At 38.7% G+C, this 16,655-nt stretch overlaps 1 protein-coding gene across 4 annotated transcripts in view; it reads left to right on the top strand.

Annotated features, from left to right (window-relative positions):
* ARHGAP44 (Rho GTPase activating protein 44) overlaps positions 1-16,655 on the top strand; it is a 168,820-nt gene that overhangs the window by 105,876 nt on the left and 46,289 nt on the right. For all 4 annotated transcript variants that reach the window (XM_021706042.1, XM_008072286.2, XM_008072284.2 and 1 more), the window contains exons 5-7: positions 1,345-1,456; positions 3,466-3,542; positions 12,781-12,898. In XM_021706042.1, the coding sequence (XP_021561717.1) occupies positions 1,345-1,456; positions 3,466-3,542; positions 12,781-12,898 (307 nt within the window). The remainder of the gene's footprint in view (positions 1-1,344; positions 1,457-3,465; positions 3,543-12,780; positions 12,899-16,655) is intronic.

Genomic DNA, 16,655 nt, shown 5'->3' with positions numbered 1-16,655 from the left:
AATTAGAATCTGCATTCACATACCTATGTATATGAAGAGCTCCTACAAATACATGCAAACAGATACATCCCAGTACAAAATAGCCAAGGAATATGAAAAGGTACTTCCTGAGAGAGGAATCCTTGATTGCTCAAAGCACATGAAGAGATATTAAGTCTCACTAGTGGTCACGGAATGCAAATTAAAACCAGAATGAGGTAATATTTTATATCCACCAGTTTGGCAGAAATGAAGATGCCTACCGGTACTAAGGATTGACAAGGGTGTGGAACAATGGGAACTCTCATTTGTGCTGGTGAAACTCGCACACTGCAGGGGCAAATTGACTGCAGCACTACGTATTTTAGCCAAACACTTATTTGTGGGAAAGCTGAATAAATAGTGGCATATTCATAAGATGGAATCCCATATCATAGAATGATCTAATTCTGCACATATCAGCATGGATAAGCTTCAAGCATAACAATGAATTTTAAAAGCAAGTAGTATAAGGATATGTTCAGTGTAAGACCACTGATGTAAAAACTGTTTTAATTGAGCAAAGCAGCAGTATTATATATTGTATGTGGACACATACATATGAAGCAGAAGTATAAAAATGTGGACAGAAGGGGAATATAATCACCTGAGAATAAGACTTACCTCTGCTCATACTTTTATTGATTTGTAAAAACATCTTACTTGAGTTTCAGTTAGCATGTTATCTACCATGCAAGGGGAGGAAAGCTGTATACAATTTGGGTAGAAATTAGCATCTTAGAAATCGTGTATCCTGTTGTCTAGGGATATGGCATAACTTCTGTTCATTCAGGTTTTCTTATCATTTGCTCATTATTAATCAGCTTTTGGAGTGGTTTTTGCATTGGATAATTGCCTATATATACTGGACTTACTAAATTTTCATGGCTTAGGAGGAAGTGTTTCTTTCTATTAGGACCTATTGAAATTGAGTTTTTGCTGTGTATGTGAAGATGTTGGTTTGTTAGTGTATTGATTTTAGCTGGTTTTTCCAGTGCTCCCACAGGAGATAGAAGCATCTGGCCCTTTCAAGACCTGTAAGCTTGGCATGTGTGAGTCTGTTTTCTCTATATCTCTTTCGTGTTTCTCCACATGTCCTTTTTTGTCCCAAGCACACAGTGAGTACTTGGCACCACTTGGAAGAATTAATTACTTCAGAAATAAAAACAGCTGGAAAAGGTTGGCCCATGGTATGCCATGCAGATCAGATAGTTTATTAACATCAACTCGTGAAAGTTCACTAGACTAGGAGGTGATGAGAGGATAACAGGTGAAATGTTATCTTCAAGGGTATTCAGTATGTTTTTTTTCCCCGTTTGATTGCAGGAAGATGCTGAAACTCTGTGGAGAGACAGAAGACAAACTGGCCCAGGAGCTGATACATTTTGAATTGCAAGTAGAGAGAGATGTGATTGAGCCTTTGTTTTTGCTGGCTGAGGTAAGCAGCAGAAAGGGGGCTAGGCCTAGGTGAGCATGGAAGTACAGAACCCTAATGGTAACCCCTCAGTCATTCTACTTCCAGACTTATTAGTGCTTTTATCCCTCACCCTACTCCCTGACATTGTTTTTTATCAGGGATTATTACCCAGCCACATGGTCAAGATTCCCAAATATGGCCCCTTTAGCTATTGAGCACTTGAAGTGTGGCTAGTGAGACTTAGGAACTCAGTTTCTCATTTTATTTAATCTTTGTTGATTTAAATACAGATTTCCAGAGCCACATGTGGGCTTTATTTATTTATTGACTTGGGGAAAATCGTACTTTATTTCTATAATGTAAAAATTTGCTTCCTTTATTTTTATAAATATAAAATATGTATCCTAGTTGCAGACCTCATAGCATCTTGGGGCTCTTCCTCCTTCAGCTGTCCCAGACCTTGTCTGGTTTCTTCTCTGGGTCACCTCTGGCACTTCCACATCCCCTGGTACTCTTTCTGAAACAGATGTGTGGGTAAATAATTACTCACAGGCCTAAAAGTATTCAAGGAGAAAATCCTAGATGAGGTGCTTTGGCGTAACCAGCTTTGGACTTGGATTCCTGCCTTTTACAGGTCCTCTCCTCGCCTAGTGCATCATGTCAGGCCCTCTGCTCCTCATAAGAGTGGTCAGGCTCTGGCCAAAAAGCCTGGAGCAAACCAAGGAACAAGTCTGACGTGGGTGCTGATGCTCACTTGGCGTGGCTCCTTCAAGACAACCACGTGGCCCTTCAGCTTTGCTTCGGGGCTCAGTGGTGACTCAGGTTGCCCAGGGACAGCTACAGTCACCTCCCTATTGGGAATTGTTACACTCAGTGCATTACTCATCCCTGCTTAGGAGAGTGAATAGAAAGCCTTTCATAGAACATTGGATTCTCCTCACATTTTTTCCTTATATAAAAACCACAGCCTGGGATGATTTTAGTTCAATTTTCGGCCAATTTTTGTTTTTCATTCTCACATCCTGCCCTACTTTTGCTGGGCCTGGAACCAAAATCCTGCACTGGGATGTTCAGTGAAGTCATTTTTAGAATGAAAAATATAAAAAGAGCATCCACATACAACCAAAATGGAAGAACTCGTAGCTGAGAAAAGCCATGATGGCAATGTTTTTTCATTATAGACTTTGGGAAAATCGTACTTTATTTCTATAAATGTAAATATTTACTCCCTTTATTTTTATAAATATAAAATATGTATCCTAGTTGCAGTCCTCATAGCATCTCGGGGTTCTTCCTCCTTCAGCTGTCCACTTTGAGTTCGGTCTCTGTTAGACCCAACTGCTAATCTCCCTTCATTTTTCCCTCTTTTTGGCCCTTGTGGAAGCAGGAAGAGATGTGATTGAGCCCTCAGTTTTGCTGACTGAGATAAGGGCAAGAAAGTGACCAGGTCTTCATGAGCAGGAGAGCACAGAATCTCTGAGATATTCTGGGTTGATGGGGGGCCTGGCCAACGTTCAATGAAGAGAAAGCAGAGTTTAGCTCAGGAAAAGGCATAAAAAATTTCATCTGCTGTTGGTCAAAGTGTACAAACTCTCATTTATGCAAGATGAGTAAATTCTAGGGATCTGATGTGCAGCCCGGTGTGATGATAGTTAACAGTACTGTATTCTACACTTAAAATTTGCTAGGAAAGTAGATCTTAAGTATTCTTACCACTATAAAAAAAAAAGAAACTGGAAACTATGGGAGTTGATGAATATGTTAATTCACCTTATTGTTGTAATCATTTCACAATGTTTGCATATTAAAACATTAAGTTGGATATCCAAAATATATATAGTTCCTGTTTATGATACCTTAATAAATCATTGGGGGAGGGGATTGTATCTGAAAATGAAGATTGGAGGCCCTCTACCAAACTTGCTGGGTGATTATCAATAGTTCTCAGAGAATTGTTTTAAAGAACAGTTCTTAAAATAATTTATCTTAAGCTTCAATTAGATCAGTCCTTTTATCTCCTGTAACCACAGGTGGAAATCCCAAATATTCAAAAGCAGAGGAAACACTTAGCCAAGCTGGTGCTGGACATGGATTCATCACGAACCAGGTAAAGTGTCTTTGCTTTCCTTTTTTACTTCTTTGAGGAAAAAGTGACTATACTGGGTGGGGCAAGGGTTTATGTGTGGTTGAGTATGTTTTCATTTACCATGTTTTTCTTGACACCCAAGTGCCAGGCCCTGGAGGTAATTATAGTGAACTCAAGATATTGAGTCCTTGCTCTCATGGAGGCTGCTGTCAAGTTTTGGAGATACATACTAGGCAAGAGAAGAAGCAAAACAGTTTCAGGTAGCATTAAATCATATGAAGAAAATAACACAGGGTCATTTTTGGAAGGGGATGATGTAAGGGAGCAACAGCATTGGGTAGGGTAAAACAGAGAAGACTCGAGACTTAAATGATGCGAAGGAGGCTGCCATGGAGAGATCTGGTACAAACTGTGTACAGCAGAGGGAACAGCAAATGCAAGGTCCATGAGGTGGGAATATGCTTGGCATATTCAAGGTACAGAAAGAAGTCACCATGACTGGGGTAGAAGGAAAAAAGGGGAGAGAAATAGGAGACGGAAGCCAAGAGGTAGAACGAATGATATGTCCTGTCCACAAAAGGGAAGAATTTCTAATTTTGAGGATGTGCTCAGGGAGAGATATCTCCTTTCTGTAGTCTTTCTTGTAACTTGAGTCCCTTTTGAGAGAAACAAAGTGCTGTTCTTCTGCACCCATCTCCCAGAGGCCACCCAAAAATTCATGTTGTAACAGGGGAGTGCCAAAGGCCCTGGGACGGAAAGGAACTATTTGGTTCTACCTAGGGTTTTTTGTTTTGTTTTTTAGTTGGGGTCTTACTCTGTTGCCTAGGGTGGAATACAGTGGCATGATCACCGTTCACTGCAGCTCACACACCTCAGGTGGTGATCCTTGTGCTTCATCCTCCTGAGTAGCTGGGACTACTGTTACATGCCATTACACCCAGCTAATTATTTTTATTTTTTGTAGAGATGAGGTCTCACTGTGTTGCCTAGGCTGGTCTCAAATTCCTGGGCTCAAGCAATCTTCGCACCTCAGCCTCCCAGAGTGCTGGGATTATAGGCGTGAACCACCATGCCTGGCTACCTTCAGCTTTTCATAGGCCAATTTTAATTATCTCCACATCTTATCTTAATTATCTTGAGATAAAGAAGCTAAAACAGAATATGCTTAGGCAGCAAAGTGTATGATACAGAGTCCTGTGATAGGAGTTAGGTCAGATCCCAAGGTTCAGATCAGCTATTCTTTAGACTCATTACCCTGGTCAAGCCACTTAGTTTTTCAGAATATTAGTTTCTTCACCTGTACACAGGCAGTAACATTTATGGGTTGACCAGAGGGAGTTGTTTTGAGTATTTAAGGAGATGATATATGTTATATCACTTCCCAAGCACTTTGCAAAAAGAAGCTGATACTGTATCTAGTTGGTACACTGGAATTCTGTATCTGGAAGAATCTACTATATAGAGCAGTCTCCCAGCCCCAGAAATAAAACAGATAAAATTATCAAAGACACAAGGATTTCTTGAGTTAACTTAGTGTTTCCCAAACCTTAATCCACCTGAATGATTTCTGCCATCTCTGTCTATGCATCTTTTAAAAGAGTTGATTACAGTGGGAGGCCCAGACTTCACCTGTACGGTGACCACTTACGTACCTAACCCTGAATTGTACACCACATCTTTAAAATAAAAAATTAAAAGGAAAAATAAAGAGTTGATTACTTTTTCAAAATAAATCTATTTTTGAAAGAAATCTTTTAGTACTACAATAAAATGGAAGCAGTGCCCTTTGCTGCAAATAATCAAGTAAGAATAAAAGTGAACAAATAAAGGAAAGCCAAGGTTATTAAATGTTGGATCCTGTTGACTATGGAAAGCTGTCATTCTGAAGCTCATCTCCCTCTTTGTTGGAGAGGTGTTAAAATTATTCTGATGCAAATCTGAGGCTGCCTCCTCAGTGCACCTAAGCAACAGAGAGCAGAATGAATGGAGAATGTTATATGCTATTACTTCTATGACTGTGTAACCACATAAAGTTGCATCTTATAAACACAAGTGTTCAAGTCCCATATTTGGGGAATCATATTAGATGATTGAAGAAATGTTGATTGTCCCCTTGGTATGATGAAGTAGACCCCTTGCTCCTGGGTTTGTGGGGTGATGTCCTTCTGTGAAACCTGGGTCTTAGCTCTGAGGTTTTCTTTGCTTCTGCAAGGAAAACCCAAATGTCTACCACAGAGCTTTCTGGTCAGGGGGATGAATGCTAGTATCAAAGCATGTCATTACCATCCATATTTTTATTTAGTCTTCTTATGAGAAGAGGAGTTACTCCTAGTCACAGCAGTGCTCCATTTCATCTAGTATTATGTTTTCAATGGTGACACCATGTGGTGTGGAAAGAACTTAGTTGTGAAAGCTTAGGGAGGTATCATTAGGGACCTCTCACCCATGATTTAACAGACTTTCTTTTTAAGTCTTCAGCTTATCATCTCTCATATACTAGGATTTTATACAAGAGATGATTACCAAATTTCTGTGTTTGTAAACTTCAACCTAGACTCTCTATGACCTTTGTTGTTTTAGACTGAAAAAGTCCTTTTTAGATTATCCTCATATAAACCTGGTTCATTTCCTTTATCACATCAATGGTTGTTCATAGCCTACTTTGTATAGTTGTGAGTTTGGGAGTAAGGGATTGCTTTGCAGAGATTATTGGCAGTACAATCCTCTCAAAAACTCAGTTGACTTCCCTTCAGGTCTCTGCTTTAGTAAAAATGATGGAAGATCTAACTCAAGGCCTCAAGTTATAGATTATCCATCAATTTAGATCATGGACTATAGGATGAAAGCAATATTCTTAGCCAAGCTGTATGCTTTCTTTCTACTTTGCTTTTAGACTGGCCATTTCTAGCCTGAGTTTCTCTGTCTTGTTGGACTTGCTGATAGCCACAAGAAGAAGCCAGCCCACCACAATTTCCTGCCATTTTCCTTCTTAATCAACACAAGGATTATATCCCAAAATTTAGCAGTACGAGTAAGACCAAATGCTCTGCTGTTGAATAGCTAGGATCACCTGCTACTCTCCTGGTACAGTTGGATTCTCAGTGTTCCCCATCCCCACCACAGGCTGTTAACCCAGTTGCACATGTTAGGGTCTCTCCCTTGCCACATTCTATTTCTGATTACCAAAGCTTTCTTTAGTCCTATTCTGTCCTTCATGAAGTACACTCTGCAGAACTAAAACAATGCTTTCCATATGGAGATATGCTGCCTTTCAAGACAGGCAGGATTTTTTAATGTATTATCAGCAAATCTTGAACAGTTGTTCCATAACTGAATCTTTGAATTCTGCCATAACTCTAATATCTAGTTGGTGGATAACATACCATCAAATCCAACTAATTTATCCACTGTTTAATTAGGTCTCAATTAAATGTGTACATTTGTCAATGAAATTCAAGTAATTTGACTTATCTGCTTTAAAAGCCAGTGATATAAACCTCAATGTCCTCAGAGAAAACTGATGCTTAGAAGATGAATGAAAGATTATAGGATCAAAGAATGGAGGAGGTAAGCTCAAGGAAGCTTTATGTTGAATTAAAGATTGTGAAATGAATTGACAGAGAATGATACACAAGCATCTTTTCTGCTATAGGTCTGGTTTGGAAGTGGGTAAAGAAGGAACCCCATTCCTTAAGTAAGCCTCACTTCTTTCTGGGCACGTATCTCAAGGTTAACCCTTCTGAGTCCAAGACACATTTCATTTCTGCTAAACTGGTTGCCTCTGGATCCTATGGACTAAATTATATCCTCCCCAAATTCATATGTTGAAGCCCTAACCTCCAGTTTGACAGTATTTGGAGACAGGGTCTTTAGGAGGCAACTAAAGATCTTTAGGTCATAAGGGTAGACCCCATTTCAGTAGGATTGGTGGCCTTGTAGGAAGAGAGAGCAATCTCTCTCTCTCTCTCTCTGCACACTCAGAGGAAAACTGTGTGAGGAGGCAGCAGCCATTTGCAAGCCAGGAAGAGAAGTCTCACTAAAACGTGAGCCCTGCTGGCACCTTGATCTTGGACATTCAGCCTTCAGAATGTGAGAAAACAAGCTTCTGTCATTTAAGTCACCCAGCCTGTGGTACTTTGTTATGAAGCCTAAGCTGACTAACAAATACACCTACATTTTGTGGAAGCAAGTAAACTAGTATAAGACAGGAGTTTGGGAAAGGAAACTGGATAGTTTATACAATTAAGAAGTGGATAATTAGAAGCAGAATTCTGGAACCTGGGAACTGTTGAGTCCCTCTGGGCCTTGCAGCAGTCTTGATGGCTTTCAGGAGTTATTTCTCATCTCTCAACAACTGCTTCACACAACATACAAGTAAGTGTCTTTTTCTTAGATCTGTTTTCTTCATGGTCACTGAATGTCTCTTGGGATCATGTCCCCTCCCCACCATGAACCCTGTTTCTTTTGTTTCAATGCTAAATGTGCCGAAGAGGGGATCCATTTATCTAGACTCTGCTCATGTGCCCACTTCCATGTTCTATCAGTTGGTCAAAGTGATGAAAGATGGGCACAGGGTTGGCTTGTATCAGGGCCCCTTTTCTGGGCTACTCACTGCCAGGGTATGTGGAAACTGGAAGCTCCCATGAACCACACACTGGTGCAAGAGTGGGAACAGGGACTGGAAAAGTGGAGGTTGCTGATGCTGGAGGAAAGAAAAGACGACTAGACAGATGGAACAGTGAATGTCCCACTAAAGAAACTTCCTTGTTGCTTTCCAGAATTATTCTTCTGAACTTATTGTCCTTAACCATCTTTGTGTTTGTCTTCTTTACCTATTTCCTGGTACCTGAAATTCTAAACCCTATTCCTCACTTTTCTTCCTCATTTCTCTCTGGTTTGTGCCTTGCCTTGATCTCCCATAGGTCAGGAAATTATTTTTCCGCTCTTTTCCTTTCAAAGCTCAAACTTTTCTGGGTTGATGTCCAGTATCCTTGTTTCTCCTCGGACAGAGCAGTTCAACTCAAGTTTACTTGTAGAATAGATGCTTGAGAAGACCCCCATACCTTGACATGCGTGATTGATGTCACTTTTCCCAACAGATTATTTACTACTTGTACAAATTTTTTCAAATTTCCTTTGATATTTCCTTATTTGAGTTCTACAAAGGGAACATTTTTGGGGCATCTTATCACTGGTTTATAATATCAAAATAGATTAGTTATATATTGCAAATGCAGTTTCCTGTAGAGAGAGAAAAGGTCCAAGGGACAAAATGGGGAAAAAATAAATCAATAAATAAACAGGCCAATAAAAAGAAAAGAATGAAATAATTTGGGGAAATGTCTTCATTTTAATATAAATATATTAAGTATTCTGATTTTTTAAAAAAAATTTGATCTGTTACACTAAGCCATATACATATGTAGTACTTTATGTGTATATATGTATTTTTTTTTAATACTTACTGGTTAGTTGTTTTTTTCTTTGGGTACTATCAGTCAGACAGTGATTGCAATGATTTCATAATTTACCATGAAGGTATATTTATCATCTGAGATACAAAAACAGCCTTGACATCTCATAGATTACTTGCCAAAAACCCCTACAACAGTTTAATACTTTTTAAAAATAGTTAACTAGGGAAGTATTAATCAAATATATCATTTATTTAGGATAGACCTTTATAAGAAAAGATTGCCCAGGGGTTTTTTTTGTTTGTTTTGTTTTGTTTTTTTACTAATTTTTATCTGTTAATTTATTTCAACTTAGATTTTTGAAACATCTTTCAGTAAAATATTTCCTGTCTGGCTTGCCCTGAATTCCTATCTTGGAAACAGGAATCTTTCCTAGGACATGTGTTCATCTCTGAAGCTTCAAACCAGCTTGATGTCCCAAAATCTTTTTAAAGTAATTTCTCTGTGATTGCATTCTTTAAGTGACAGAGGATTCTTGTTTTGCTTCTTTTTGATAGTAGTAAAGAGACTTTCATTTTCCTTTCTTATATTCTAGAGACTTGCACTTTTTTTTCCCCTGCAACTAACAAAAGAGAAAAGAAAACTCGAGTAGAGAAAATACTGAGTGATTAGATTCTTGACTCTTAAGATGAGGGTGATGTTCCACTTTCTGCTGCTGTGTTGGGTACTGCAGCCTGATGGTCTGAGAGCCAGATAGAGAGCCCTCAGGGCTATCTTGTTTGGTCTGTACACGATTGGCCTGTGCAGTGTTCAAAAGAAATGATATAATGTGTCACTTTTGATTAGGAGAATTCACATGGCCATTTCCAGCTTCTTTTGTCAGTTGAAACATCTGGCAATCCATGGTCCATCCTCCTGCTTACTTTGGCCCCATCAGCCCAAGCTCAAGAGCAGCTGCCTCTCTTAGACAAGGCGACACTCCCATCTTATTCCCTAGCTTGTTCCTCCGCTCCTGACTTCCCAAGACTGAAGCCAGGCTTGGCTGCTCTCTGTCATCTTGATAACACAATTGTTTTTCTTAGAACTGAAAAATAGTTTTATATCTCATGTCTCTATTACAAGTAGGAAATGAGGGATCGAATGGACTCATTCTTAAGATAATGGCTCATTTGACTTATTTTTCTTTTGCTGGCCTCTCTAACCCATTGAGTTCACAGACTCAATGGAAGAGGAACCCCCTGCTGAGCCCTAATTCAGCTTCAACTATCTAGTGTAATTGGAACCTTCTTTCAGGGCCTGCTTTTGGTAATTCCCTGATGATGACACAGCAACTGGAAATATCCGTACTTCCCTGAAAAAAATAAAAAAAGAAATTTCTGAGTGACTTTCTCCCTACAAAGATAACTTTTTAAAAAAAATCTAAATGAGGTATCTAAATTTTGATATGAAGTTGTTTGTGGTTACCAGTGGCAATTTTTGTTTTCAGATTTGTTTGAAATCCTATTGGCATAACTTCTCACTTAGCCAATGTTATCAGCTTCAGCCAAGTGGGTAAATGCTTCCAAACTCAAATGCCCATAGGTAGGCAGGGAACCTAAATGAGTGACGATGTCTGTTCTTAAAAGGCAGCAATAGTTATTTTGAAATACACAGCACATTATTTTATAATAACGTACGAGGGGTGACCCCACCCAACTGGAATTTATTTATAAAAAATTGTGTATTCTTACATGTTTAAACTTCAGTCACCTTGAAAACATTGGGATATGGAGGGTGAGGGTAGATGGATGGATGCAGAGGGACGCAGCACCGCCGGAGCTGGCATGCCAGAGGTGCACGCTGGCAACCAGAGATCCGTGTAATGCAAAGATTTGCAACACACAAAGAAGTGAAAGAAGAAAAGATTTATTTAAGAAAGCTTCACTTCCCCCAAACAGAAAGCAGGCCTACACTCTCGAAGAGTGTGGCAATGTGGCCCCCCAAGCCCCAGCTTAAATCCTTTCCCCTGGAGATGTTGCAATCAGGTAGATGTGACTGCCATGAGTTTCTTCTTGACCACTTGCAGATGTCTTGGAGACCCTGAGAGGTGTCCTGGTCACCATGCACCGAGTATGCAATGGGTTGATACTGGTCATACTTGAGAAATTTGAATTTCTAAAAAGACAAATGACAATAGACCGATAACGGTCATACTTAAGGTGTCTGTGTTTCTGAAAAAACAAAGTTGGCAAAGTTAATCTTTACCTAGAGTATGCATTTTTCCAGGACATAGTCTACTTTCTCATCATTGTGTTAGGGTTTAGGAACAAGATAAAAAATAGCTTCCCACTCTCGGTCTGTCCTTTCACAAAGTACTCTCTGTTTGATGCAATACACCTATCAATCAAGATGCTTTTTTCCACTGCTCAAAACAGTTTTTGAACTCATCAATTTTGATGCCTTTTAATGCTTCTACCGTTTTTTGTTTTACCACTTCCACATCGACAAAACATTTCTCTTTGAGGACTTTTTTCATCCAGGGAAACAATAAAAAAAGTCGCTTAGGGTGAGATTGGGTGAATAGAGAGGATGGGACACAAGGATCATGTTGTTTTTGGTCAAAAACTGCTGAACATTCATTGTGGTTTGGGTAGGTGCGCTCATAAATCACTCATCATAAAGTGGGCAAATGCATTGAAGGAATCTCAAAAAAAAAATTCATGGTAGACAAACAGCCTCTTACAAAAACACTAGTTGTTACACTGGTGCTGATGGGTTCCTAGAACTCTTATCTAGCAGGGGAAGCCTGTACTACAAGAGGCTCACCTTCCAAAAAATTCAGGTTTTTTGGGGTCCTCCCTTGAACAATTAAAATTACTGTACATTACTATTGTCACCATGATTAAATTCCAAATATTTCACCTCAAAAAATGAGTAAGGCAATTGATATATTAATTATCTTGACTTAATTATTCCACATTGCATATATATATTGAAATATTACATTGTACCCATATATGTTTATGAGTGGGGACCCAAAAACAGAATTATTTTTTGGAGTCAGACCTCTTCTTGTAGTATACTTGGAATTTACTCCTCTAGATGATTTGCAGAAGTAGTATCCTGAGTTGTGGCAAACAGGTTCTTCTGCCATGACCATACACCTGCCCATACCTTGCTGAGTTCAGCAGTTTTTGACTAAAAATAGCATGACCCCTGTGTCCCACCCTCCTTACTCACCTGATCTCACCCTGAGTAACTTTTTTTGTTTCCCCGGGTGAAAAAGACCTCATAGGGAAATGTTCTGTCAGGTGGAAGAGGTGAAACAAAAAATGGCAGAAGCACTAAAAGGCATCAAAATTGACGAGATCAAAAACTGTTTTGAGTAATAGAAAATGAGTCTCCATAGGTGTATTGCAGCAAAAGGAGAATACTCTGAAGGTGACTAAAGTTTAAACATATAAGAATAAATACACGTTTTAATGAATAATTAATGGTTTCAGGGGTATAGTTATAATTTGTCTCCTCGTATAGTTATAATTTGTCAATTAAAAATAGAAATAATTTTTTTCTGAAGACAACAATAGTGATTGTCATTTGGCTTTAGTGTTCAGTAGAGACTAGAAAAAATGATGGCAAATTGGGGGATACTTGTCCAATCTGAAGGGGCAACCTGACCTCATCTTCAGTCAAGCCCCCATCTCATAGTCTAGTACTTGGTATCTTTTCATTACCTTTCCTTTGAAGTGAGGGTGTGTAGTTCCCTGTGTAATATTTGTAACCAGGTATTTTCTCAGCAGTCCCACGGTAGCTCCAGGGCTCTACCTGTCTCACATCTCTCCTCTTTTTCTCCTATTTTCCATCAGGTGGCAGCAGACTTCCAAGTCTTCAGGTTTGTCCAGCAGCTTACAGCCTGCGGGTGCCAAAGCTGATGCCCTCAGGGAAGAAATGGAGGAGGCTGCCAACAGAGTGGAGATTTGCAGGGTACTTGCCCTCTTTGCTCCTCTCTACTGGGACAGACTGGGGAGCCCTCAGGAATTTCCTTTTTGTTCACTGGAGTTCTCTTAAAACTTTACCAGTGAGTCTCTAGTTGGAGATCTAGTTGATCTAAATGACCTCAAGCTTGCCGCCTAGCATCTCCAAAGAGACCAGGATGCATTCAAAGAGTTGGGGCTTTGATGGTGACCTAGACAGGGAGGCAGCATTGGATTCATTGGCGTTCCTGCATGGTAGGCAAAGAGGAAATGACCTTTGTTTCTGTGTGAAGTAAGCCATCTGAGTCCCCAAAGAACAAGTTATAGGCCACACAGGACAGTTCAGAATTTGACCGTGATGAGCCTTGACTCACTGTTGATAGTAAATTGTTTCCTTTTTGATGTTTCCTGAGGTTTATGAATCTTATGCCTCCTGGGAGATTCTTATCTATGAAGTGGGAAATTCTGGACATGGAAACAGTCACAGGAAAGAAAACTTCCCAATTGTTAAGAGACTATCATTCTAAAAACTGTGACTCTGTACTCGCAGAATGATGTCCTTTATTATACTCATTCAAATGTTTCCCATCTCCTGTCCCCACAAACATTTTACAGGGCTTAATTAGCAATACACCATTCATGATACTCTGTGTATATGTACATCTGTTTATATGCATATATGTCAGTTTGGGTTTCCCAGGAAACTAAAACCGTATGTAGACCCAAGGAACAAAAATATCACATTTCTATAAATATTCTGGGAGCCTCTTGTCTTAAGCACATACAGTTTTAAAGGAGAGTAACCACTTTGCCTATGAACATCTCTATTCTTTGTGGCTCTGTCTAGTCTTGTTAGCTTATCCACTGGTTTGGTTCTTTTACAACTGCTCTGTGCAAGTGGCTTTGACCTTGCGATCAGGTAACATTCAGAATCAGGTAGAGTTTCTCCCTGGAATTAGAAATATGGAGAGACTTTTAAAGAATTTATCATCTCCTAGGCTGAAGTACTGTGGAACTAAACAGAGTAAGACCAGTATTTCAGATCCAAGATTCATTGTGAGTAAAGCTGATTTGTACTTTGAACTCATGCATAAATGGCAGATATCTAGCTGGCATGCCATTTCTGAAGCATAATTCTTCTCTCCTGCTGATTTCACTTTTACAGTGTATTCTTTAACCATCTACCATGGATCTATGTTCTTCAGTTAAGAATCTTTTTTTAAAAATTTCTTTTCAAATAGGCAAAAGAGGGTGGTGTTAAGAAGGGATGCCAAATGTGAATGTCCAAATACATCAGAATAAAATTTTAATAGCTTTATATATTCTTATGTAGCCTTTTACATTTGCTATTGTGCCAAAAATATATTCAATTCCTCTTCAAAGTTTGCAAAAGTAGTAGCTGTCCATCATAATCAGTTAAAATATACAAAATATATCAAGAAAGACAACCATATTCTCCTATTCCCTTCCTGCTTGTCAAAGAGACAAGCCATCAAAGGACTAAAAATAGAACTATCATTTGATCCAGCAGCTGGGCTTCTGGGTATCCACCCATAGAAAATAAATTGGTATATATAAAAGATACCTGCATTTATATGTTTATCGCAGCTCTGTTGTTCATAATAGCAAAACTATGGAATCAGCCTAAGCATCCATCAGTGGAGGATTGGATTAAGGAAAAAGAAAAAAAAAAAATATATATATATATATATATATATAGAGAGAGAGAGAACAGAATATTACTCAGCCATAAAAAAGGACTGAAATCATGACCTTTGCAGCAACATGGATGGAAGTGGGGGCCTTTATCCTAGTAAAATAATTCAGAAAGTCAATACTGCATGTTCTCACTTGTAATTGGAGGCTAAAAAATGAATACACGTGGACATACAGAGTAAAATAATGGGCATTGGAGACTACAAAAGGTAGAAGGGTGGAGAGGGAGAGAAGGTTGAAAGCATGCCTATTGGGTACAGTGTTCAGTGTTTGGGCAATGGATGCACTAAAAGCTCAGACTTCACCAGTACACAATATATGCATATAAGAAAACTTGTACCCCCTAAATATATTTTTAAAAGAAAAAAATAAAAATTTTTAAAAGAGACAAGCTGCACTCTTTACAGTTGGTACCTGCTTTCTTTTTTTTTTCCTGAGACTCTATAAAAGACCCCTGAATCAGTATACCCAAGGAGGTGTAAGTAGTTCGTAATTTTTCAGTAAGAAGAGAGAAAGTGAAGAAGGATCTGTGAGCAATGAAGTAACAATAGGGAAGACAATGATTAGAAACTTAGTCCACTTGATGATGGCAGTATTAGTTTTGTTTCGTACAGGAGACTGGCTGCAATCTTGAGACTTTCACTGGAAGGTGATACTTTCTATCTTCATCTTTCCAGCTTTCATCTCCCCATATTCTGTCATGTAAATTCTTATCCCTACTTCACCCACATGCTGAACCTTCCCTGACTTGTCAGTCAGTGGCACCACTTAGGAGGCTGGACACAGCTAGATCATTTACCTAAAACAGAAGACAGAGCACATTGTAAACAAAGATGCTGCCTGGCTTGACAATGTCACCAACTCAGAGAAATAATAATAATAATCTTATTATGATTTCTGAAGTCAACATGAGGCATCCTCTATGGCAACAGCCCCACAGCCTTCTGAATTACTAAATTTAAATCAGACAGAACTTAGGTTCTGAGAAGATTCTATCCAAGTGGGTAATACGGGACAAGAAAGAGATGCTCACCATTTTAAGGTTAAAAAAGTAATCCTGAATAGATTATTTTTCTATGTTAGAAAACAATGATAAAGCGTCCAAGAATTAGAACACTTTAAAAAAAAGATTTACTGATGGTAACAGATAATTTATTTTGGTATCTCAAATAAAATTCAAGGGAATATGAACTTTGGGCCCCAATAGATAAAGGTGAGATAAAATTGCTAAGTAAGTTGGGAACTGAATGAGATTAGGAAATGTATTTTTTTAATAAAAACATAATGCAGGTATGGGATTGCTGTTAGTAAAGAACAGAATCGACACTGCAGAAAGCTGGGCCAATAATGTAGAGAAAAACTTGAGAACTTCTGAAATGTCAAGGTAAGAGCCACAAAGAATGGAAGTTAAGATGGCAGGTGATGGAAACAGATGATGGAAAGCCAGTGTACACATAACAGGAGATTCTGAAAACAAGCAATCAGAAGAACATAGATAAAATTGGACTGCATCAAAGATCTCTGTCTCAAATCTTTGATTCTGAAAAATAGGTTTATGCTTTTTTTTTAACTTTTGAAATTCTTTTTTTTTAAGATATACAGGAGGATGTGTGTAGTTTTTTTTTTTAAACAAACTTTCTGAACTTAATAAACTTTGTTTTTTAAAGCACTTTTAATTTCACAGCAAAGTTGAGTGGCATGCAAGGAGAGTTCCCATATACCCCTATCCCCACAAATATTCACAACCTCCTCCACTCTCAGCATCCCACAGCACAGGGTTATGGAGTTTGTTACAGTTGAACCTACTTACCCAAGTTCACTGTTTACATTAGCGTTCAATCTTGCTGTACATTCTGGGGGTTTTGACAAATATGTACTAACATATCCCCCATTATAGTATTATAGAGAATAATTTCATTGCCCCTTGTAAGTCCTCTCTGTGCTGTGCGTATGTATTATTCCTCCTTCCCCTCTGTCCTGGCAACCAGTGATATTTCTACTGTCTCTATGGTTTTACCTTTTCCAGAAAATCATAGTTGGAATCATATACT

This window comes from Carlito syrichta, unplaced genomic scaffold (assembly GCF_000164805.1).
Source record: "Carlito syrichta isolate Samal-C Ts95f unplaced genomic scaffold, Tarsius_syrichta-2.0.1 Scaffold315082, whole genome shotgun sequence".
Taxonomy (NCBI): domain Eukaryota; kingdom Metazoa; phylum Chordata; class Mammalia; order Primates; family Tarsiidae; genus Carlito; species Carlito syrichta.
Note: the sequence above shows the minus strand (reverse complement) of the source record. Positions and strands in the feature narration are given on the sequence as shown.